Genomic DNA, 24,149 nt, shown 5'->3' with positions numbered 1-24,149 from the left:
GAAGAAAACCATGCATGGATATCAGTTTCAATTGAACAGGGAAGTGCAAGAATAAGTGTGATAGTGGATTTGTCATTGGTTAACCTTGTTCTATGAAACAGGAATTTACCCCAATAGGATAAATGTTTAAATGCATGTGGTGATTACTTTTGAATGGACCATTCCATGGTTCCATTGTGGTAGGTATTCAGTTTTCATAAGACTGCCCCTCATACAAGGATCAAGGATAAATCAAATGAAAACGTTAAATAATTTTTTACATGTGACTAGTTGAACAGAAGTGGAACACAAGTGTATCACTTTTTGACATAGTTTTCCTGACAGTGAATGCACTTCCTTTTTTGTTATGGAGAAAAATTCTTGTTGTTTATGCAACCACTCTGCACTGTGTGGTGCACATCATCTTTGGAACAATTTTGTTTCCTCCATTCACCCCTTTGAGTAGTCCAAACATGTAATTACTTGGGGTGACATTTACTGAGTAAGGTGCATGTGGAAGAGTATTGAAGTGAATGTCAGCAAGAGTTACGATCTTGTACAGGCAGAATGAGGTTCAGCATTGTCATGTCGCAAAATGACATCTACCATCAGAATGTCCATGTCAATTTGCTCTGATTGTAGCCTGAAGATTATTTTTCAACAGGCCAGAGTATGACACACTGGAGATAGTGTTTCCGCTAGGCTTACAGTATTACAGGATTACACCCCATGCACCCCAAAAGAGAATCAGCACAAACTCTTTGCACATGTCTGGGCACTCAGATTTGTTGATGAGGAATTACACTATTCCTTGTTTGTACTCTTGATTTCAGGTAGTAGGGGGATGCTAAGATTTCGTCTCCTGTAATGATCTTCACAAAGAAGTCCTCACCCTCTGTTTCAGAGTGCTGCGAAAGTTCTTCACAGACAGCAACATGTCATTCTTTAAATTCTGGAGGGAGATGCCACAGCACCCACCTTGCAAAACCTAGTCACATTTTGAATAATATGATGTTTTGAGCCATGTTCAGATCTGCAGGTGTTTCAGCCACCATCACTCATTCATTATCCTTCACAATGACTTGAGCAACAGATTGTGGTGTCATTATGTGTGGTGGAGTTGGCTTGGGTGGGGAGCATATGCCGCAGAAGTCATGCCATTTCTGAAGTTACTACTTCACTCATAAATTTGCTGCGGTTTTAGACATGCCTCACCATACAGGACTTCTATTCGCCAATGTATTTTGATAGGTTTTTTACCTTCATTGCTCGGAAATATATGACAGAACATTGTTGTTTGTTGTTGCATATTGCAAGTGTAGCAGCCATTGTAAACTGGTATTGTGGCTGTGTTTAATTTTTCTGCAGTATGTTACTACCTTCTGGCCATTCTGTAAATGTCTGTAACTGTACTTCCAACTTACGGAACAGTGACACAGGGAATCAAATGTTTATTTTTTTAAGGTTTTCATTTGACTCTTCCTCATATATGCCTGTTAACAGCACTAACATTTCAACTCCTTGAGGTAAATAAAAGTTAGCAATTCTGTTTCATAATTTTATAGTTTTCTCAAGAAAATTTTCCTCTTAGTACAAATTTAGTATCTGTTGTATTATTAAGGTATTTCTGCTGGGTCTTGTCTTTTACTCAGTTTTTTTCTTTTGCTACCTTAATTATTTCATCTTTTAAAGTTACGTATTCTTCTTATGCTTATCACTCATCAATGTCTTATCAAGTTTTACAGGTCCTGTCTTCTTAGTTTTCTGACCTTTCACAGTTTCTTCAACTGTAATCTATATTTCATAAATAATGAAACATGGTCAGACTCCACATTCCTTAGAAATGTTTTATAGTTTAAAACCTAGGTTTCTTCCACATACACAACCTTCTTTCATGATTTTTAAATTAAATGTTAACAATAACTAAACTGTGCTCTGCCGGGTTGCTTTCATTCCTATTCCTCAGTCAATGTTCCTCTAGTGTTTTTCCTTCTCTTCCTTTTCCCACTATCAATATCCAGTTTTCCATCACATTTAAAATTTTGTTGCCCTACATAATTTGTATACATATACTGCAGTGGGGTGTCATACTTTTGCATCTATCTTGACAATGATAATCTGTTCATTTTGCTGTTCATAACAGTTCACCTGAATTCTTACCTTCTTATTTATTTTGAGACTTATTCCTGAAGTATCCCTGTTTTATTTAATGTTAGTAACACTAATCAGTCAAGAGAAATTATGTTCTTCCTGCAATTGCGGTTCACTAATTCTCACTGTATCTGACTTCAGTCTATCCATTTCCTTTCAAATTCTGAAACCTGCCGACACAAGTGAGCGTTCTAACGTTCTTTGTTCCAACACATAGAATGCTGGAATTGTCTTTTCTTTTAACGATGTCCCCCTGAGTAGTCCCCACCCAGAGACCAAAATGGGGGACTGCTTATCTCCAGAATATTTTATCCAAAAGGATGTCATCATCATTAAGCAATGTGCAGAGCTTCATGTCTTGGGAGATTATAATAACTGTACTTTCCTCACACTTATTGTTGTTGTTCTAAAGTAAATTATGGTGTTATTTTGTTTTTTAATGCAAGTTAAGTCATCTGAGGCCTTTGGATTCTTTCTTTCCTCTGCTTTTGTCTTAACTTCATTTAACTGAATTATGGAGTTGGCACATATTTACTGTTTAATTGCATTTTGTATGATGATCTATATACACTGACTGGTTTAATAACAGTGATAAATATTTGCAATTTTTCTGTTAACAGGTTACTAAATGCTACCCATTTTGTGTTATACTTCTCTACTTCCTTTGCAGCTTAATTAAGTGGCTTCCATTTAAAGAAGCAAATGTGTGTTCAAGTAAATGTAAGGGCTCAATTTTGTTCCTTTTTCTGTCATTTTTATCCAACTCTAAAACTGTAAAATTTCACCGGACTCTGAGACAGTTGTCTGCAATGAGCCAGTTCTCATGTGAATGCATTTTAACTACTTGAGTAGAAGTTATGATATCAAGTTTGTCTAAAACAAAATGAGCTGTTTTATTACATGTGATGAAAACAGTCATATTCAGCCTGATTGCTGTTCCTTCAATGGTTTCTTCTTGATGCTATTGATATATGTATTACTGATATTATTCTTTTGGTTCTTCCTCTTGTGAAAGTGCTTCAGTTTCCACAATAACAATTTAATTACTCAGATGGAAGGCATTGCACAAAAATTGTTTCTGTTTACTACATTACTAAAATTGAGTAACAGTGAAAGTTTGGTTTCAATTCTTGAGGTATTAAATGGCTTTTGAAACAGACAGCCACAGGTGGCACACATTTTATGCCATTCTCATTCAATTATGGTACTGCATTTTCCTAAAACCAACCTTGTGAAAAACTACGGATGTCATAAAATTTCTAAATTTGTCATGTTTCTATACTCTGCTTATAAGAGATGAGGTATTTGCAGAAGTAAAGCTGTGAGGATGGATCATGAGTTGTGCTTGGGTAGCTCAGTTGGTAGAGCACTTGGCCATGAGAGAGGAAAGTCCCAAGTTTGAGTATTGGTCCAGTACACGGTTTTAGTCAGCCAGGAACTTACATATCAGTGCACACTATGCTGCAGAGTGTAAAATTCATTCTGTAAGGATCCTCTAGGCTGTGGCTAAGCCATGTCTCCACAGTATCCTTTCTTCCAGGAGTGCTGTTGTTGTTGTTGTCTTCGGTCCTGAGACTGGTTTGATGCAGCTCTCCATGCTACTCTATCCTGTGCAAGCTTATTCATCCCCCAGCACTTACTGCAACCTACATCCTTCTGAATATGCTTAGTGTATTCATCTCTTGGTCTCTCTCTACGATTTTTACCCTCCACGCTGCCCTCCAATGCTAAATTTGTGATCCCTTGATGCCTCAGAACATGTCCTACCAACCGGTCCCTTCTTCTTGTCAAGTTGTGCCACAAATTCCTCCCCAATTCTATTCAATACCTCCTCATTAGTTATGTGATCTACCCATCTAATCTTCAGCATTCTTCTGTAGCACCACATTTCGAAAGCTTCTATTCTCTTCTTGTCCAAACTATTTATCGTCCATGTTTCACTTTCTTACATGCCTACACTCCATACAAATACTTCCAGAAATTATTTCCTGACACTTAAATCTATACTCGATGTTAACAAATTTCTCTTCTTCAGAAACGCTTTCCTTGCCATTGCCAGTCTACATTTTATATCCTCTCTACTTCGACCATCATCAGTTATTTTGCTCCCCAAATAGCAAAACTCCTTTACTACTTTAAGTGTCTCATTTCCTAATTTAATTCCCTCAGCATCACCCGACTTAATTCGACTACATTCCATTATCCTCGTTTTGTTTTTGTTGATGTTCATCTTATATCCTCCTTTCAAGACACTGTCCATTCCGTTCAACTGCTCTTCCAAGTCCTTTGCTGTCTCTGACAGAATTACAATGTCATCGGCGAACCTCAACATTTTTATTTCTTCTCCATGGACTTTAATACCTACTCCGAATTTTTCTTTTGTTTCTTTTACTGCTTGCTCAGTATACAGATTGAATAACATCGGGGACAGACTACAACCCTGTCTCACTCCCTTCCCAACCTCTGCTTCCCTTTCATGCCCCTTGACTTTTATAAGTGCCATCTGGTTTCTGTACAAATTGTAAATAGCCTTTCACTCCCTGTATTTTACCCCTGCCACCTTTAGAATTTGAAAGAGAGTATTTCAGTCAACATTGTCAAAAGCTTTCTTTAAGTCTACAAATGCTAGAAATGTAGGTTTGCCTTTCCTTAATCTATTTTCTAAGATAAGTCGTAGGGTCAGGATTGCCTCACGTGTTCCAACATTTCTGCGGAATCCAAACTGATCTTCGCCGAGGTCGGCTTCTACCAGTTTTTCCATTCGCCTGTAAAAAATTCGTGTCTGTATTTGGCAGCTGTGACTTATTAAACTGATTGCTCGGTAATTTTCACATCTGTCAACACCTGCTTTCTTTGGGATTAGAATTATTATATTCTTCTTGAAGTCTGAGGGTATTTCACCTGTCTCATACATCTTGCTCACCAGATGGTAGAGTTTCGTCAGGACTGGCTCTCCCAAGGCCGTCAGTAGTTCCAATGGAATGTTGTCTACTCCCGGGGCCTTGTTTTGACTCAGGTCTTTCAGTGCTCTGTCAAACTCTTCACGCGGTATCGTATCTCCCATTTCATCTTCATCTACATCCTCTTCCATTTCCATCATATTGTCCTCAAGTACATCGCCCTTTTATAGACCCTCTATATACTCCTTCCACCTTTCTGATTTCCCTTCTTTGCTTAGAGCTGGGTTTCCATCTGAGCTCTTGATATTCATACAAGTGACGTTTATATACCTTTTTGCCTTCTTCATTTATTGCATTTTTATATTTTCTCCTTTCACCAATTAAATTCAATATTTCTTCTGTTACCCAAGGATTTCTACTAGCCTTCGTCTTTTTACCTACTTGATCCTCTGCTGCCTTCACTACTTCATCCCTCAGAGCTACCCATTCTTCTTCTACTGTATTTCTCGCCCCCACTCCTGTCAATTGTTCCCTTATGCTCTCCCTGAAACTCTGTACAACCTCTGATCTAGTCAGTTTATCCAGGTCCCATTTCCTTAAATTCCCACCTTTTTGCAGTTTCTTCAGTTTTAATCTACAGTTCATAACCAATAGATTGTGGTCAGAGTCCATATCTGCCCCTGGAAATGTCTTACAATTTAAAACCTGGTTCCTAAATCTCTGTCTTACCATTATATAATCTATCTGATACATTTTAGTATCTCCAGGATTCTTCCATGTATACAACCTTCTTTTATGATTCTTGAACCAAGTGTTAGCTATGATTAAGTTATGCTCTGTGCAAAATTCTACCAGGTGGCTTCCTCTTTCATTACTCTCCCCCAATCCATATTCACCCACTATGTTTCCTTCTCTCCCTTTTCCTACTCTCGAATTCCAATCACCCATGACTATTAAATTTTTGTCTCCCTTCACTACCTGAATAATTTCTTTTGTCTCATCATACATTTCATCAATTTCTTCATCATCTGCAGAGCTAGTTGGCATATAAACTTGTACTACTGTAGTAGGCATGGGCTTCGAGTCTATCTTGGCCACAATAATGCGTTCACTATGCTGTTTGTAGTAGCTTACCCGCACTCCTATTTTTTATTCATTGTTAAACCTACTCCTGCATTACCCCTATTTGATTTTGTGTTTATAACCCTGTATTCACCAGACCAAAAGTCTTGTTCCTCCTGCCACCGAACTTCACTAATTCCCACTATATCTAACTTTAACCTATCCATTTCCCTTTTTAAATTTTCTATCCTACCTGCCCGATTAAGGGATCTGACATTCCACGCTCCGATCCGTAGAACGCCAGTTTTCTTTTTCCTGATAACGACGTCCTCTTGAGTAGTCCCCGCCCGGAGATCCGAATGGGGGACTATTTTACCTCCGGAATATTTTGCCCAAGAGGACGCCATCATCATTTAACCATACAGTAAAGCTGCATGCCCTCGGGAAAAATTACATCTGTAGTTTCCACTTGCTTTCAGCCTTCGCAGTACCCGCACAGCAAGATCGTTTTGGTTGGTGTTACAAGGCCAGATCAGTTAATCATCCAGACTGTTGCCCCTGCAACTACTGAAAAGGCTGCTGCCCCTCTTCAGGAACCACATGTTTGTCTGGCCTCTCGACAGATACCCCTCCGTTGTGGTTGCACCTGGCCATCTGTATCGCTGAGGCACGCAAGCCTCCCCACCAACGGCAAGGTCCATGGTTCATGGGGGTAGGTCTAGGAGTGCTAGTGCTGTGCATACCACAGGAGAACTTCTGTGATGTTTGAAAGGGATACTAGTGGAAGCAAAGCTGTGAGGATGGTTTTGAGTCATACTTGGTTAGTTCAGTAGGTAGAGAACTTGTCTGTGAAAGTCAAAGGTGCAAGTTTGAGCCTCAGTCTGGTACATGTTTTTAATCGGCCAAGAAGTTTCATATGAGTATGCACTTCATTGCAGAATGAAGAATTCATTTTGCAGTTGATCATCTTGGTGCAATAAGTGACAGAATTTGGCTATTGATAGGTTTGAAATACTTTAACCATTCAGGAAGTTATTTGTACACAATTACAGTATAAAATAAAAGTGAATATTCAAAAAAAATGCAATTGATTTTGTAACTGTTAAAAATGGACTTAGGGTGTGAAGAGACTATTACAAAATTATTTACATGTGATATGATATAATGAAAATGTAAAGGTATTTAGAACATTGCAACTAGTTTGTAACCTTTGTAAACTCTTTCAGTAAAATGTTAATTGAAAAAATTTAGACCTCTCTTTCAAGAATTTTTGATTAAATGATCACATACAGAGTACAGTACAAATGACAGTTTTAATAGAATAAGAGGAATAGAAGAATGAAGGAAAATTGTGTGAATGAATTGAACCAATATATACATTATACATAGCTTATTATTTATCATTTGTAATTGTTTTACTGTCAACATTAGGACCTTTTCTACCTGACATAGCATGGCACACCCAAGATGATGAACAAGTTACAGCTAGTACTAATACTAACATTACTACTGCTACTACTGATTACAATAATCCATGTAACAGCAACACTTGAGAGTATGCATTGTAATTAAAGTAGTGGCAGTGGTAGGAAATGTTTTGACACAGAGGCAAGAGTTAACTGAGTATTGGATGTATCATGCAGAAGATACTGGTACTGTTTAAGAGAGGTAGAGATGCATATATAAATAGATTAATAATGTTGGAGAACATTTAGGATCATTGTGTGATTTGATTATTGTCATAACAGTTATCATTTCTGGGTTGTTTGAATAAGCTGTAAGATTTCTTCTTGGTAATTGATGTTTCATAAAAATGATTTATTTATACATGTATGTTTTACTGAGAACTGTAATTACTAAGGTCTTATCTATGATGATTCAACGGTAAGAAATCGATAATGAAATTTACATTTGTTCAAGCACATGTGCCTTTCATTTCATTAGGAAGTTTTATTTATTTATTTGGCCCAAGTGATCTGATATTACACAGAGTGCTGCTGATGGCAGGCAATATTATGTTAATATTTACATTGGGTATCATATGTGTGTCTGTTTAGTGCATGGTATTCCTGACAAGTTGACTAACAGATATTATGTTGACTTACACATTGTTTTGTTTCCAAATTGGCATTGTGGAATAATGCTGTGAACTTTTAAAAATCTTTTTCAGATCAGTGATTCCAAAACGTTCATCACAGGGCCTGAGTCAATAGTAGTGAGTGCTTCTGACAGATCAGTGATTCCTACTGTAAGTGGATACTATTATTAAATTAGCATACTCATAGCTGAAAATACTATTTTAGTTACACATGTGTACATCAGAGGCATTGCACAAAAACATGAATTAAGGGCCATAAAACTGATAGATACCTTTCTTGGCTATAACACTATCGTATTGACATTAAGGTGATTATTATTTTATAACAGTTAGGATGAATATTCAACCTTTGTAACTCTGAGAGAGGAGAGAAAGAGAGAGAGAGAGAGAGACCACTTGCCTGCCTAAAACTCAGGTCAAGAAACAGCATACCCCAGAGGCCCAGTTGTTCTGCATGCCCACTTACGTCCTCTGTTTTAAAGTTCATCAGTATTGCTTATGGTTTTTCTCCGAATCTTTTTTATGTTTCTGTGATTACAGTACTGAACAAAACATTTGTAAAAGGAATTTATTTACTGAAAATAGAAAATGAAGAAAATATTTTATGTGGTTAAAATGGATATTTCACTCTTGAAAGTCTCATCAAAAAATGACAAAAATAGTTTATCATTTGCACGTCCTTATAAAATAACAGTTCACTACATTTGAGGGGCATGAGTGAATAGTCTTTTCCTTTAGACTGTTACTGTTTGTCTTCAGATGAATTTTTCAGACACAGAGCAGGGGGATGAACTGAAGTTATGAAAACAGAATTCACTCAGTAACGTTGGATGAAGATATTTGATTGCTTTAGTTTCAGTCCCCATGACATTTTGTCTACTTCAGATTTGGAAGAAATGGCAGTGTCACTCTCTTTGTGAATTATTAGCGTCTTTTAATTTCTATATATTATTTTGAATCTCATATTTCACTCACTTTCTTCCTGTGACACAGCACAGAAAAACCAAGCCATGAGCTGACATGAGTAACTTTTTGTGAAAAGTGTGTTCATCTCTGTGCTGCTTTCTGTCAGTGTATTTGGTAAGTTAACCTAGTAGATAATATTCTCAGCCATTAAGAGAATGTATGGCAGGTGAGTAATATTACACAACTGTGACAGCAAACACTAAATGAAAGTTACTCCCTTGATCAGCATAACAAGTGAGGAACATGCAGGAATCATCTGGCACAAATGAGTTAACATGTCAGGAACCAGAGGAGAATTTCTGGCATGAACAGGTTTACAACACATTAGGGGGTTTGAAATTGTAGCTTGTGAAATCCACACTGCAGTGGGTTGCTATTTTCATGGCAGTTGAAGGGAATGCTACATACTGCTAAATTAATATTCATTGTGTTCATAAAATTAGACTTATCAGAATAACAAAATAAAACACATAAGTAATGAGTTTCTTACTTAGCTCTTATAGATCATTACAAGAGTTAAAAAAAGGACTTATATACATAGGCTCTTATAGGAATGCAGAGCAGTGTAACCATGCAGGACTATTATATTTTCAATCAAAACTCTATATGCTCAGACTTAACCTAGGATATCATTCAAAGTAAAAGCACACAAGAGATACTTGAGTTGTATTGGAACACACTATTTAAACACATTTAGATTTAAAGGTTTTAATGTTTTTTTCTGTTCCAAACACATCAAAATCACTTACAGGGGAAAAAGATTCCTACAAATCTGTTAATAAAGAAGATTGAATGAAAGAATTATAAAAATTATTTTTCAGGTTACTCAACGTGTACAGCCTCAAGTGACATTTGCTCTTCCATCTGAGGTATCAAATTCTGTCTATAATGTTCAGGTATGAACAAATAATATACTTATTTTCACAGTACTTGAATTGGATATTTGTTCTGCATGTCTTGCAGTAAATGCATGTCTTATGTGTATTGGAAGCATGGTAGTTATCTACACTTGAGGCGTAGTTAGAGGTTAGAGCAGGATTTGCGGTTTTGTGTGGCATGGAATGAAATGCTTACTGCTTGTACATAGCCCAAATAGATTACATTGAGCTTATGTCTCTAAACTATTTTCTCAACAGCTTCAGTAAGCTTCGTACATATTGGAAGTGGATAAGAGAAATGCATATAAATTGATACTACATTTCTTTAGCTGTATTCCAGCTTGTGTGTCATGTCTCTCAACGCTAAATTTGACCTAAAAGGGAATGGGCTTCAAACTTTCCCCTTCATTAAACTTCAGCAACTTCACATACAGCCATCTGTACACAGTGGTTTAACACCCTGTTAACAGGCTCATTACCAGGGGTGTATGTAAAGCCTTAATCTTCACCTCAAAAAATTAGAGCCATATTGTTAATTTTTTGTTTGTACGCTGGTACATGTCTGCAGTCCTGGTACACATTGAAATATACTCATGCAAAATTACTGTAAAGGAGGCAAAACAAAACGGCAGTGCCCATTGGTAAAGCAGGCTATTGTGCAATCATGTATTTTCTGCATTTGAAGATGAACAAGAACTAGGAATCACAAGAGAAGTGAGACCTCTGGTGCAAGAAGATTGGTGTATCACAACCAAGGAGATAGTGGATAAAGTGAAAATCAGTGATGGATTGATTTCCAACAGGGCACACTGGACATCTCCTGATGAGGTGAAGATGGAGTTTCATGAAAAGGGGGTGTTCTTTTTTTTGTGGGATATACTCACACATATTGCTTCTAATCAAATTTTGTCTTATAGTCGCCTGCTGAGCAGGCACCCAGTGACTTCTGCCACCTTCCTTGGCTGAAGGAAACATTATGTGGCAGATGTTTACAGAATTTTTGAGGTAGAACATTTCCCAAATAGCCACACTGCTGACTACTAGTCACAAAAACTGACAATGGCCATGAGAGTGGTGTGCTAACCACATGCCCCTCTGTATCCACATCCAGTGATACCTCCTTTTTTTTTCAATCAAATCAAAGTTACAAGGACTTAAGTTCAGGGAGTATGGTAGATGGTACAGTACTTCCCAATCCCATCGACTGCACAGAGCAGCTACAGCTTGCACTGTATGTGCCTGCACATTGTCATGCAAAATGATGGTTGGGTTGCACAGAAAGTGCCACTGCTTCTTTCGCAAAGCTGGTAGCAGGTGATGCTCCAAAAACAAACAGTAATACAACTTAAGACCTTGTGACTTTGATGTGATTCTGAAGATGAAGGAACCACTTCATGGCATTCACTTCAGAACTGTTCCAGAGATTTGACAGGCAGTAGACCGCTCCATTCGTATCATCAACAGAACAGGCTCTGCTAACAGTATACTACACCCTCCACATTGCTGGCAATGGGTCCTACACAACGCTGGTGACTACTTTGAAGGACAGTAACAGGTGCAAACATGTAACTCTTTTGTATCGGCTGTGAATAAATAGTTGCCACTATTTAAGTTTCAACCCTTGTATAAGTACAAGTGACTCCCATTTGACATTACCTCAGCTCCAGCAATTTTCTGAAGGTATCTGGGACAACTGATGTAGCACATTCAAGCTTGTGTGAATTATCTGGATGATCTCATTGTTATGGAACCCTCCCATCAGAAGCATTTGCAAAATCTCTGCACTCTCTTTACCAGCCTGCAGGATGTAGGTCTGCATTGTTATATGAGAAGTGTCAATTTTTTTCAACCAGAAGTACAGTATTTGGGGAACTGGCTCACTAAAGAGGGAATCAGGCCTACTGATCAGAATGTTGCCAACATTTGTTCTCTTCCCTGCCCGAGGAACTTAAGTTAACTCCTGGTGTTTTTGGGGAAAGTCAACTATTGCTCCAAGTAGCCCATTTTTCGCAACCCCTCAGTCATTTGCATAAGAAAGCAGTGCCCTATGACTGGACCTCTGCCTGTGACCATGCTTTTAAGCAATTAAAAACCTACTGAAATCTGCTCCTTGTCTCACACCTTCCTCTCCCAGATGTCTGTTGCTTGTGGAGGCCGACACATTTACCTGTGGCATTGGGATGGTTCTGATGCACAGGAAAGAGGATGACTCTGAACAGCCAGTTGCTTATGCTTCTAAGACATTGACCCCTGCACAACACAACCACTCACAGATTGAACAGGAGGCATAGGTGATAGTGTTTGCCATTAAAAAATTTAATATCTGCCATTTTGGTGCAAAGCTCTCTCATTACAGATCACAAGCCATTGGTTACCTTATTTGGGCCACAGTCAAACATACCCGTGTAAATGGCTCATCACTTATAGTGCACTGTTCCTTAGCGCCTACAATTATACCATCTTGTTTAAGCCCATGGTGCAACATTCTAATGCCGAAACCTTTTCACGTCCACCCGCTGGACTGGACCCTGATTTTGAAAACAGTAGGTCCTCTGCTTCCACACTGATACTGCAAGGCAACATACATTGAATAGTTTCCCCATTATGGCCATATGTTTCACTGCCATCACACACTGCAACCCCACACTGTGACAGGTCGTCTGATATGTGACGTGTGGCCGGCTGACCTACCTCACCCATCAGCTGGCGATGGAGCTCAAACCCTGGAAACTACTTTCTCACAGGTTCTCAGTTGTCAATGATGTTCTTCTCTTGGATACTGGGACTGACACGCGTCAGGTGGTGATTCCCGTCAGATTGCAGTGAGTCCTGTGCAGTCCTGTGCTTGCTCCACCAGAGACATTGGGGGATGTCCTGCATTAGGGGTTTCATTCACTGACACATATATTGGCTGGATATCAGTAGTGACATCAAGAGAATGGTCTGTGGTTACATGGTATGTGCCCAGCACCAAACAGCACATCCTTTGTCATTTCAACCCTGGCCTATATGCATCATCCCTGGGACCGCATCCACCTCAATTTTGTGGGCCTGTTTTTGGGGTCAATGCTTATTATGGATGCCTACTCCAAATTACCCATATGTGTTATGCATGGCACCACCGTGACCAATGCCACCCTCACTGCCTTGGCCCAGGTTTTAGCCATCGAAGAGTTACCTCACACTTTGTTTTCAGATAATGGCCCCATTCGTGTTGTCTGTCTTCAAAGAGTTCTGTGTGGCAAATGGCATAAATATATTGTCAGCCCTCCATTCCATCCTCCCTCAAATGGTCAAGCAGAACATCTTGCAACAAATGAAGAAGATTGTTGAATCCTCTGTCACCACCTCTGCCCTCTGCCCTCCCTCTGTCTTTGAGCACCTATCACACCATGCCGATTGATGGTCATAGCCCTGTGTAGCTGGTCTACAGGCAGCAACCACAGACGCTGCTTCATCTTCTGACATCACCCTCTCCTGCATTGTGCTGTCAGCTGTCTGGGCATTAGGCACCTGGTGTGGCTATGTGGGCCCACTCCTATGGAAGTCCTGTGGCTTGGACACCAGCAACAGCAGTGGAGATCCATGGGTGTTGGGTTACATCTGTCCAAATGTGGAAGGGGCTTGAGTGCCACCACCACAACCAGCTCCGGCTATGAGCTGATACGGAATACTCATCATTGCCACCTCCCCCTCCCTCTCTACCTTCTGTTGATAATGAGGTCCCAGGGCCAGTGACTCCCCCGAGGGCTCCAGGACCGCCTTCTGCTTAAGCAGGAATCAAAGGAACCCTCCGGTGCCCTCACTTCTAGCGACATCATGAGGGGCACACCGATCACCATGTCTTTGCTATCCTGCTATTGATGGGTTTGGGTCATCGCTCATACCTTCTTTCCACCCCTATGGAACCATCTGGGATGCTCCCATCTGTTCATGCCTATTGTGAAGGGGGTGGGGATGGTGGGGAGGGATCTGGTATTGAGTACCACAGAGGTTGAATGTCCACTGGAGGAGATGGACCTCGATAGCTGATAGAGGACACTGTGGCTGCACTGCACTTGCATGCTGAGCCTGTCACTCGCTTGCCACTTTAGTGTGCAAGGCAGTACCGTTCCACGCTGCCAGTATTTAGGCAGCTGTACATTGCACAGCCAGTCAGTTAAGTGCTCACACTTGATACTTATGGATTGATCTTTGTTGTGTCAGAACCGTTGGATAATTACCTTGTATGTCACCCAGTTATTCTCTCTGGTGGCATCTTGGATTTGTCTCTCTGCTACTTTTGGTTATGGTGTCATCATTGTGGCAACTGCTTTGTGTAGCACCTCATTGTCATAAGATTGTTTGTCTGTGTTCTGGTCTATTGTCTTGTCCATAGTCCATCCGTCACATTTTGTTCTCCATACCAGAGGGTTGGGTTACTCTCTCACTTGGCAGCTTCCTCTGATTCTGAATTCACCAATGTGTGCTCTGACATCTGTCTGCTGCGGATATAGCACACTCCTCTGGGAATCATGTCATCTTGTTCAGACAATAATATTTGAGGAGGAATTGTAGGATGGTATAATTCTGGAGAAAGAAATTCTGTAACATTACCAGGTTATGCACATTAAGTCCTGTTTTGAAAATATTATCCCACAGATCCAAAATGTGTAGTACTCCTCCAAAAATTGACCCTTGACTAGTGAATAAGGAATAGGTGTTACATGTGCATTTTAACACTAGATGAATAAATATGCTTTTGTCTGTGGAACACAGCAAATATATGAAAATATGTTTCGTTAGTCTATGAATGAGAGTTAAATACTAGTATGGTGATACGTAAATATTTTTTTGAGTTGATTTGTTTTCATTTATTCAAATAAGGTGAAGAATTACTTTTGGGAACTTGAAAGTACCATTTTTTTATTGCCTGCTTTATAAATTATTGCATGAGTGTTTAAGGTTCAGGTGCATGTTGGCATGCTGATTAAAGACAGTATTTCAAAGCCAACTGGCAGCTTATCATCCAAAGTGAGTAACATTTTTGCTTAAAGACATTTTTTCCCAAAGTGTAGATGCAGCTTATGATCCAGTGTGAGTAACATTTGTTAATTAGTTTGTAAAATTATTTTTGTATTTCCTTCTGTATATCTGCAATAACAAGCAAGATTAAAAACTGTTACCATCTTTAGGAATTTACAAATGGCTAAAACAATAACTTTTTTCTTCAGTATCACTAGGCAACTGATTTATCGTCTAGTTTTAATCTATGAATTTGTGTAATAAGCAGGTTGCAGCAGTACCTTTAGTTGCAGGTTTACTCAGTGTAGATCAAATAAACCAAAACATGAAAGTTATTCATAATCAAAAAATATATTCAAGTATCATATTCTGATAAACTGCTGGCCGCGGTGGCCATGCGGTTCTAGGTGCTCAGTCCGGAACCATGTGACTGCTATGGTCACAGGTTCGAATCCTGCCTTGGGCATGGATGTATGTGATGTCCTTAGGTTAGTTAGGTTTAAGTAGTTCTAAGTTCTAGGGGACTGATGACCACAGATGTTAAGTCCCATAGTGCTCAGAGCCATTTGAACCATTTTTTTCTGCTAAACTTGGTATGAACAAACTTCATGATCAACCATTATGTTAATGGAGAAAATCATCTGACACCTAGCTAAATTTCCACAATGAATTTTTACTCTGCAGTGGAGTGTGTGCTGATTTAAAATTTCCTGGAAGATTAAAATTGTATGCTGGACTGGGAATGAGAGCTAGGACCTTTGCCTTTTGTGGGCAAGTGCTCTACCAATTGAGCTGTCCAAGCACAGCTCACAACCTTCAAACACAGCTTTACTTCTGCCAGTACCTCATCTCCTACATTCCAAACTTCATCAAAGTTCTCCTGCATGTCATGCATGACTGGCACTACTGGAAAAACAGATATTTCTAGTTACATCTCAAGGATGAGTTCTCTGTGATAACACTGGAGGCACTGTGACAGAGATGGAAGTGATTCTTTATACTGTCCCAACCTAATCTTCCACTCTATATTTCTTATCCACAGACAGATAATTTACCATCTTAGCCATTTTAAAGTATTAAATCTTTATTTTGTAAAAACATAAATCTTCCACAATCCAAAGAATAGTTTGAGCACTGCAACACTTTACAAGACATGGTCTTGTTGCAGATGATATGCCATTGCTTTCCTCCAACCATTGAACTAACTGAATTAGCCAATTGAGATCCTGCCATGTCAGAATATACTATATGGCCACATTATGACGTTTGAGTGGGTGATGTGGAGAGCCTTCAATCATCAATCCACAGGAAAGAATATTCATTACATTTGGATCCCTTGTTCCATTCATCCAATGCCTTCTAAGAAGTTGTTGCTCATTTTGTACACATCCTATAACTATTTAATTCTTACTATTTAATCCGCCCCCATTAACTGAGTGGTCAGCGCGGCAGAGTGCTAAGCCACGGGGCGTGGGTTTGAATCCTGGCTGGGGCGGGACTGGGTGTTGTGTTGTTCTCATTATCATTTCATCCCCATCTCCAATGTGCAAGTTGCCCAATGTGGCGTTGAATGCAATAAGTACTTGCCCTCAGCAGCTGAACATCCCCGAATGGGGGACTCCTGGCCCACAATGCTGTATGCTCATTTCCATTTTTTTTCTTACTATTTAAACATCATTCATTTTTTGATTGACCTATAAGCTTTGTGCTCTTTTCATAATCACTTCACTTGTGTGATAACTTCTATGAAGTGTACTCTGTATGTAAATTTCACATTGGACAAATGCCACCAAGACATATCCCCATATTGTATATCAGTTGTGACCTGTATATCTTTATAATACTAATTTGTATAACCTTTGTAAATGCTGCTTCTGTTAAAAAAATAGTTTAAACACAACATGTAAAATATGGCATTTGTAGTGCATGAATAAGCCAGAACACATAGAAATAGAGGCTATAGTAAATGCAGTAGTGTAGCCAACTTGTACTTAACTGTGTGTAAGTAGTATTGTATGCTAATGCCTTGTACAAATCAAGCAGTTACTTTTTTGCCTATTTCAACAGTTTATCAGCATAGGAACAATCTGATGACAAATACATAATGTACAATATTTATTGAAATTGTGAATTATTTGCACCCTGGGCATTACCAGTAACAAGTGTGTATATGGCTTATCTGATAAGAAATGCATTACAGCCTGTTACTCATCTTTTATGTTAATTTTCAAGTTCTATTTGTAATGTATGTACAAATTACCAGTTTTATAGATTTTAAGACATTTCTGACTCAGTTAAAAAATGTCTGTACTAGCAAACTTTGAGAAACATGGCATTACTTGAAGTTCCTTTAGTAAACAAAAAAAATATCTGCATCAGTGTTACAGCTTCCCTTAGACTCCATCAAGATTATGTGGAGTTTTGAATTGAAATGGTGGTATGGCAAGGAGTTTCTTCACTGCCAAAACCATTCTCATCAACTCTAGATGCAATTTTCAGATCCTTAAACTGGTAAAAAGAAGAATGAATTTGTGTTAATGTGGAAATCTCTGTTAATTCTTATGTTGATGTCACTGAAGTTTTTGAATCCAGTGCAGGTGAATGGCAGCACTGAATGGGAGAACCTAATAGAGCAAGCTTTATAACAGACTTGAAAATTTATTATTCTGAGTCTAAAATAATGTGTGGTCATGAAATCAAGAAAAAATAGTACAAAATTTGGCCAAAATCATACAACCAGTTGATGAATTTTTGTTTCTAGGGCAGTTGAAGCAAGTACAGGATGGACAAGAAAAATAAATAAATAGAAGAGTATAAATGTCCTGCATTGCTTTTGGTACATAAAGAATACCATAGTTTTTAAAACTAAGCTTCCTATGTGTCTATGACTGAAAATATATTATCAAACAATAGAAACTCCCGGTAGGAATATCAACAGTGTAAGGAAAGATAGATTGCTACTTACCATAAAGATGACACATTAATTTTCAGACAGGCACAAGTAAAAAACAAAATTATGAAAAGGAAAGTTGCCTCTCATCATGTAGCAGAGATGCTGAGTCGAGATTGGCACAACAAAAAGACTCTCACAAATAAAGCTTTTGGCTCGTAAAGCCTTTGTCAAAAATAGATGACAAGCAGACACACACACACACACACACACACACACACACACACACACTGCGCAAACACAGCTCACACACGACTGCAGTCTCAGGTAACTATAGCCACCCTGCAACTGTAGTCTAAGACTGCAGTCATGTGTGTGTGAGTTGCATTTGCTTGAGTGTGTGTGTGTGTGTGTGTGTGTGTGTGTGTGTGTGTGAGACAGTCTTTTTGTTGTGCCTATATGTGACTCAGCATCTCTGCTATATGGTGAGTATAAACTTTCCTTTCCATAATATTGTTATGTTCCATCCTGGATTTTCCATTGTTGACAAGTAAAAGACATTTACAGAAAGCTTTCAGCCACAGCCTTCATCAGAAAGAGAGAAACACACACCATTCATTCACACAAGCAACTGCATATCATGCACACATGACTGCCAACTCTAGCAGCTAGGACCTGTCTGCAGCTTAATGTTTCATCTTTACGGTGAGTAACAGTCTACTATTACCAGTGAATATCAGTTTTCACTTGTGGCAGTGTCATATAATTTTATATTAAAAGCTGTTCAAGGTGAACGGTGTAGAAATGGAATGGACATTGGGAATTACTGGTAGAAAATGGGAGTAGCTCAAGCAACAAACTGGAGTGGAAGATGTAATTATGGTGCTAATGAAAATGGAATGGAAGCAAGTGGCTCATTTAGTCATGTGAAAGGAAGGAACATGGACTAAGGAAGCTGTTTACTGGACTCAAAAAGATAAGACAACACTGAGAGAGTTTTCTAATGGAAAGTGAATAGCCTGTATTAAAAAAAATGCAGATGCAACATGGGTACATACCACTGAAAATTGTGATTCATGAAAAAGTCTAGAGAAGGCACTCATTTCGGCAGTGGATGTTAAATGGTTGATGACAACAAAAATGATTTGAAATTTGCTGTTACTTTTTACAAAATTACATTTCTCAAAATGATAGAAGTGAACCTGGGTGTTGAAGTTAAACTTCTAACATTTATTTGAAAAACATGTGGACTGTATTTTAAATATCTTCTGAATTATGATCAGTAAATGATCCACAGACATTAAGTATCAAATTAATGAATAAGAAAATTCAAGGGAAGAAGCATACTCAAAATGAATGAACTGAAATTATTTGAAAAAGTTAAAAAGGATGCACAAAATTAAACTGTATCAGAAGCTGTACAAGCTAAGATACATTGGATGTTCAAGGAAAAGATGAACCATTGGACCTTGTACATTGGAGGTCAGTATTCCAACAATTAAAAAAGAGAAGTTAATGAACCACAGTCTCATTAACCAAACGAACTGCAAATTATCTGAACATTTGGATGCTGCAATTTCAGACAGCTGCTAGTGTGGTGTGCCTCAGAATTTATTGCACTTTATTATTTTGTGCACTAATGGTTTCTCAACACCATAATAGTGTAACTGCAGGGGTGATGACTAAGTGCCAACTTTCCATTTAAGTGTGTCAGTGAACAAGAGACTCCAATTTAGAAACATATCACTGAGTCTTTTATTGACTAACTTACTTGCACATATTAGAGTTGTTTAAAAAGAATTGAACCACAGGCTGTAAAATGAAAACAACTGAAAGGATGGTAATGTCACTATCTGTGGAAGAAGAGTGCTGAGGTCCTGACCTTGCTGCTAGAAGTAATGAGTGGATACCCAGATGATGACATGAATGAGCATGTGCACATGTCAACTGTCCACTGCACACAGTTGTGGTGAAAACAGAGCAATGGGAGCTTCAGAAGAAGGATAAAAGGGATGTTGTGCATTTCCTCTCAGCAGAAGGAGTGTGGAAAATGGAAATTCATCAAAGAATGGAACACGCATACAAAGAGCACTGCATGTCAATTGCAAGAGTCAGGGCTTGGCACAAGTGATTCAAGGAAGGACAGACATCATTGCCTGATGATCCACAATCTAGAATGTCACACTGCATTACTGATGGTATTCTCCAGCAGGTGAATGCCCTCATTGTTGAAGCAAGGCGAGTTACAATGGCAACGATTGCCCCAGTGGTTGGATTCAGCATCAGAACTGCAACAGATTTTCATTGCTCTCCATCTTGTACCATTCTTTGATGAACTTCTGTTCCCTACACCCCTCCCAATATAAAGGAATGCATTATACCTCTTTATTCTTCTTTTGAAACCTTCATTTCTCTGTTTTCAGCATTGTACATGTTCCTTTCAATCAGTGCCTCTAGTACAGAACTCAATGTTTTAATGTACATTTTTGAAAGAAAATAGGCTGCTTTTGATGAGAAATATGAATTATTTGTTTCATAATGTCCAGCTTTTAAGTCATATGGTCTATCATACAATAGATCTGTCAAGAGTTTTAATGAGTGACCATTATTTATATTTTATTTAAAAAAAGGAATAAAAGGCACTCAATTATATTGTCACAATATGAAGTACTACTTGTAGTTTTGACACTCTACAGATAAATACATACTTTCATAGCTAAAATAGTAAATTTTTTCTCCATGGACTCTTTAATGGAATAGTACCACTTCTCCACTATAAGTATTGTTAATGAACCAATACACTCCTACCTTTCAGCTTATTATAAATTTTTGGCTGTGTAAAATGGAGTGTTTAGTTATAAAGTTTTTTAGCAATCTATGGTGTGATTAATACTTTTTGGTAATAAGTATTGCAATTGTGCACTAAATGGAAGTTTTCTAGTGTGTGACAGTTGTTGTAGAGGAATTAATAATTTAAAAATTTACAAGTAAGAAATGCTCATTAGTTGAAGACTTTGTGACTTTCTTTGTTGGGCAATATACAGGGTGTTTCAAAAATGACCGGTATATTTGAAACGGCAATTAAAACTAAACGAGCAGTGATAGAAATACACCGTTTGTTGCAATATGCTTGGGACAACAGTACATTTTCAGGCAGACAAACTTTCAAAATTACAGTAGTTACAATTTTCAACAACAGGTGGCGCTGCGGTCTGGGAAACTCTATAGTACGATATTTTCCACATATCCACCATGTGTAGCAATAATATGGCGTAGTCTCTGAATGAAATTACCTGAAACCTTTGACAACGTGTCTGGCGGAATGGCTTCACATGCAGATGAGATGTACTGCTTCAGCTGTTCAATTGTTTCTGGATTCTGGCGGTACACCTGGTCTTTCAAGTGTCCCCACAGAAAGAAGTCACAAGGGTTCATGTCTGGCGAATAGGGAGGCCAATACATGCCGCCTCCTGTATGTTTCGGATAGCCCAAAGCAATCACACGATCATCAAAATATTCATTCAGGAAATTAAAGACGTCGGCCGTGCGATGTGGCTGGACACCATCTTGCATAAACCACGAGGTGTTCGCAGTGTCGTCTAAGGCAGTTTGTACCGCCACAAATTCACGAAGAATGTCCAGATAGCATGATGCAGTAATTGTTTCGGATCTGAAAAATGGGCCAATGATTCCTTTGGAAGAAATGGCGGCCCAGACCAGTACTATTTGAGGATGCAGGGACGATGGGACTGCAACATGGGGCTTTTCGGTTCCCCATATGCGCTAGTTCTGTTTATTGACGAATCCGTCCAGGTAAAAATAAGCTTCGTCAGTAAACCAAATGCTGCCCACATGCATATCGCCATCATCAATCCTGTGCACTATATCGTTAGCGAATGTCTCTCGTGCAGCAATGGTAGCGGCGCTGAGGGGTTGCCGCGTTTGAATTTTGTATGGATAGAGGTGTAAACTCTGGTGCATGAGACGATACGTGGCGTCATTTGGACCGCAGCTGCAACACGGCGAACGGAAACCCGAGGCCGCTGTTGGATCACCTGCTGCAGTAGCTGCGCGTTGCCCTCTGTGGTTGCCGTACACGGTCGCCCTACCTTTCCAGCACGTTCATCCGTCACGTTCCCAGTCCGTTGAAATTTTTCAAACAGATCCTTTATTGTATCGCTTTTCGGTCCTTTGGTTACATTAAACCTCCGTTGAAAACTTCGTCTTGTTGCAACAACACTGTGTTCTAGGCGGTGGAATTCCAACACCAGAAAAATCCTCTGTTCTAAGAAATAAACCATGTTGTCTACAGCACACTTGCACGTTGTGAACAGCACACGCTTACAGCAGAAAGACGACGTACAGAATGGCGCACCCACAGACTGCATTGTCTTCTACATCTTTCACATCACTTGCAGCGCCATCTGTTGTTGAAAATTGTAACTACTGTAATTTCGAAAGTTTGTCCACCTGAAAATGTACTGTTGTCCCAAGCATATTGCAAAAAACGGTGTGTTTCTATCGCTGCTCGTTTAGTTTTTATTGCCGTTTCAAATATACCGGTCATTTTTGAAACACCCTGTACATGCCTTTACTTTCTTTCTCTCTTTTTATTCCTTTTTAGCCTTGTGATATTAGTTGATTGCTCCCAAGTAATTCTACTATAGCAAATAACCAATTCATGTGGTTTTAGAATTTTGTTTTATATTGTCAATTTTGTTTTATATTGTCCTCATAAGCACATCTTGAATACTAATAATTCTACTCTAGCTCATTCATAGCAGGCCTGTGTAATTCGTTTAGGTACCTTGGCTCCCCATATTACTTTTCCTAATGTGTTTAAAGCCCATGCAGTACAAATATGTAAATGCACACTTCTAACATTCTATTTCACGTTGCTCATTTCATTGCTTATCTTTCTCTCTTGTTATTTTTATTTTTTAGTGAAAAGGTACATTTACATATGAAACTCCTTTCCTCATAGCAAAAAAAGTAATTGAAAAAACATTTTGCACCATCCTTATGATCTCTTTTTCAATAGTTTTTTAGCACAAGAAATCTCTATGTACAGTGACCTATGTAATGGAGGTAAAGCTAACTAAACCTGTATTCTCAGTGGAGTTGCATATGTCTCCAGTTGTGAATGGAGCAATGCAGTTTGTGTACAGTGTTCCTCAAAGGGTCTTTTCAAACTTGGGTTATGCTCACATTGTCACTTTCTGGCAAGAACATTCATTAGGAAATGTTGATCACCGAATTTCCATACAACATGGCAACCACTGTTGTGATACATGTCACATTTAAGATGCGTCTTATAGTGGTGGCTTGTGGTTAACAATAACAGCTGGTGACTGCTACACACAAATTATGGCTTGTGAGCACCCCACAATGAAGCAGTAGAACTGCCTGCTACCTTTTTGGAGTTATCTGGCAGGACTGTTGACTCAGGCAGTGCTCAAACATTTCCATACAGCCAATGAAGCCTATAGATGTGCTTTATAAACAACTGTACAAACCCCAAAGCACTGTGTTATGTGAAGAAGGTGGCCAAGAGAACACCTGGATTAATGATGTTGGTTTTCATCATCAAGCAGTGTAGAACTTGGCTATTGCCTAGTAATAATTGTAGAAGTTCGACGCGCAAGTCGCTGAAGTGGTGTCGAATCGGAAGACTTGCACCCAGCGAATGGTTTACCTGATGGGAGGCCCTAGTCACATGACATAAAAAAATTGTAGAAGTGTACGGAGACAACCAACTACCATTATGCATCTCAAGTATGCAGCCCATATGTTCATCAGAGAGGTGGGTCACTCCTGTTGTAGGAGAGAAGAGGGTCACTCATGTTTTATGCTGATATCATGTATATGCGTTGGACGCCTCTCATTGCTGTTAAGGGCAATTTTAGGGCTGTGCAATATGGAGGACAGGATCTTCCTGTCTGCTGTCCATCCTTGTAGTTAATGCTTTGGTGATGGGCTTGTCTTTGAAAATGAAGATGCACAAGCATGTGGTGAAGAAACTAATGCCACATGCTGCCAGACGTACCAGATACACAGGGAAGATACTCTCTTAGGCCCATTGTTAGTGCAGTCAGTACATCTTCCTATAAACCGGCAAAACATCTAGCAGCATTACTAACACCCAAACTAGAACATTGCAAACGGCATGCTGTTAATTTGAAAACGTTTGTTGATAAACTCAAGAAAGTGAAGGTAGACTA

The 24,149-nt window shown here is 38.9% G+C and overlaps 1 protein-coding gene across 3 annotated transcripts in view; it reads left to right on the top strand.

Annotated features, from left to right (window-relative positions):
- Positions 1 to 24,149, top strand: part of LOC124605502 (mucin-17-like) — a 208,214-nt gene that overhangs the window by 36,100 nt on the left and 147,965 nt on the right. For all 3 annotated transcript variants that reach the window (XM_047137232.1, XM_047137234.1, XM_047137231.1), the window contains exons 2-3: positions 8,263 to 8,340; positions 9,978 to 10,052. In XM_047137232.1, coding sequence (XP_046993188.1) covers positions 8,263 to 8,340; positions 9,978 to 10,052 — 153 coding nt within the window. The remainder of the gene's footprint in view (positions 1 to 8,262; positions 8,341 to 9,977; positions 10,053 to 24,149) is intronic.

This window comes from Schistocerca americana, chromosome 3, assembly GCF_021461395.2.
Source record: "Schistocerca americana isolate TAMUIC-IGC-003095 chromosome 3, iqSchAmer2.1, whole genome shotgun sequence".
NCBI classification, from domain to species: Eukaryota; Metazoa; Arthropoda; class Insecta; order Orthoptera; family Acrididae; genus Schistocerca; species Schistocerca americana.
This window is presented reverse-complemented; position numbering and strand designations above follow the sequence as displayed.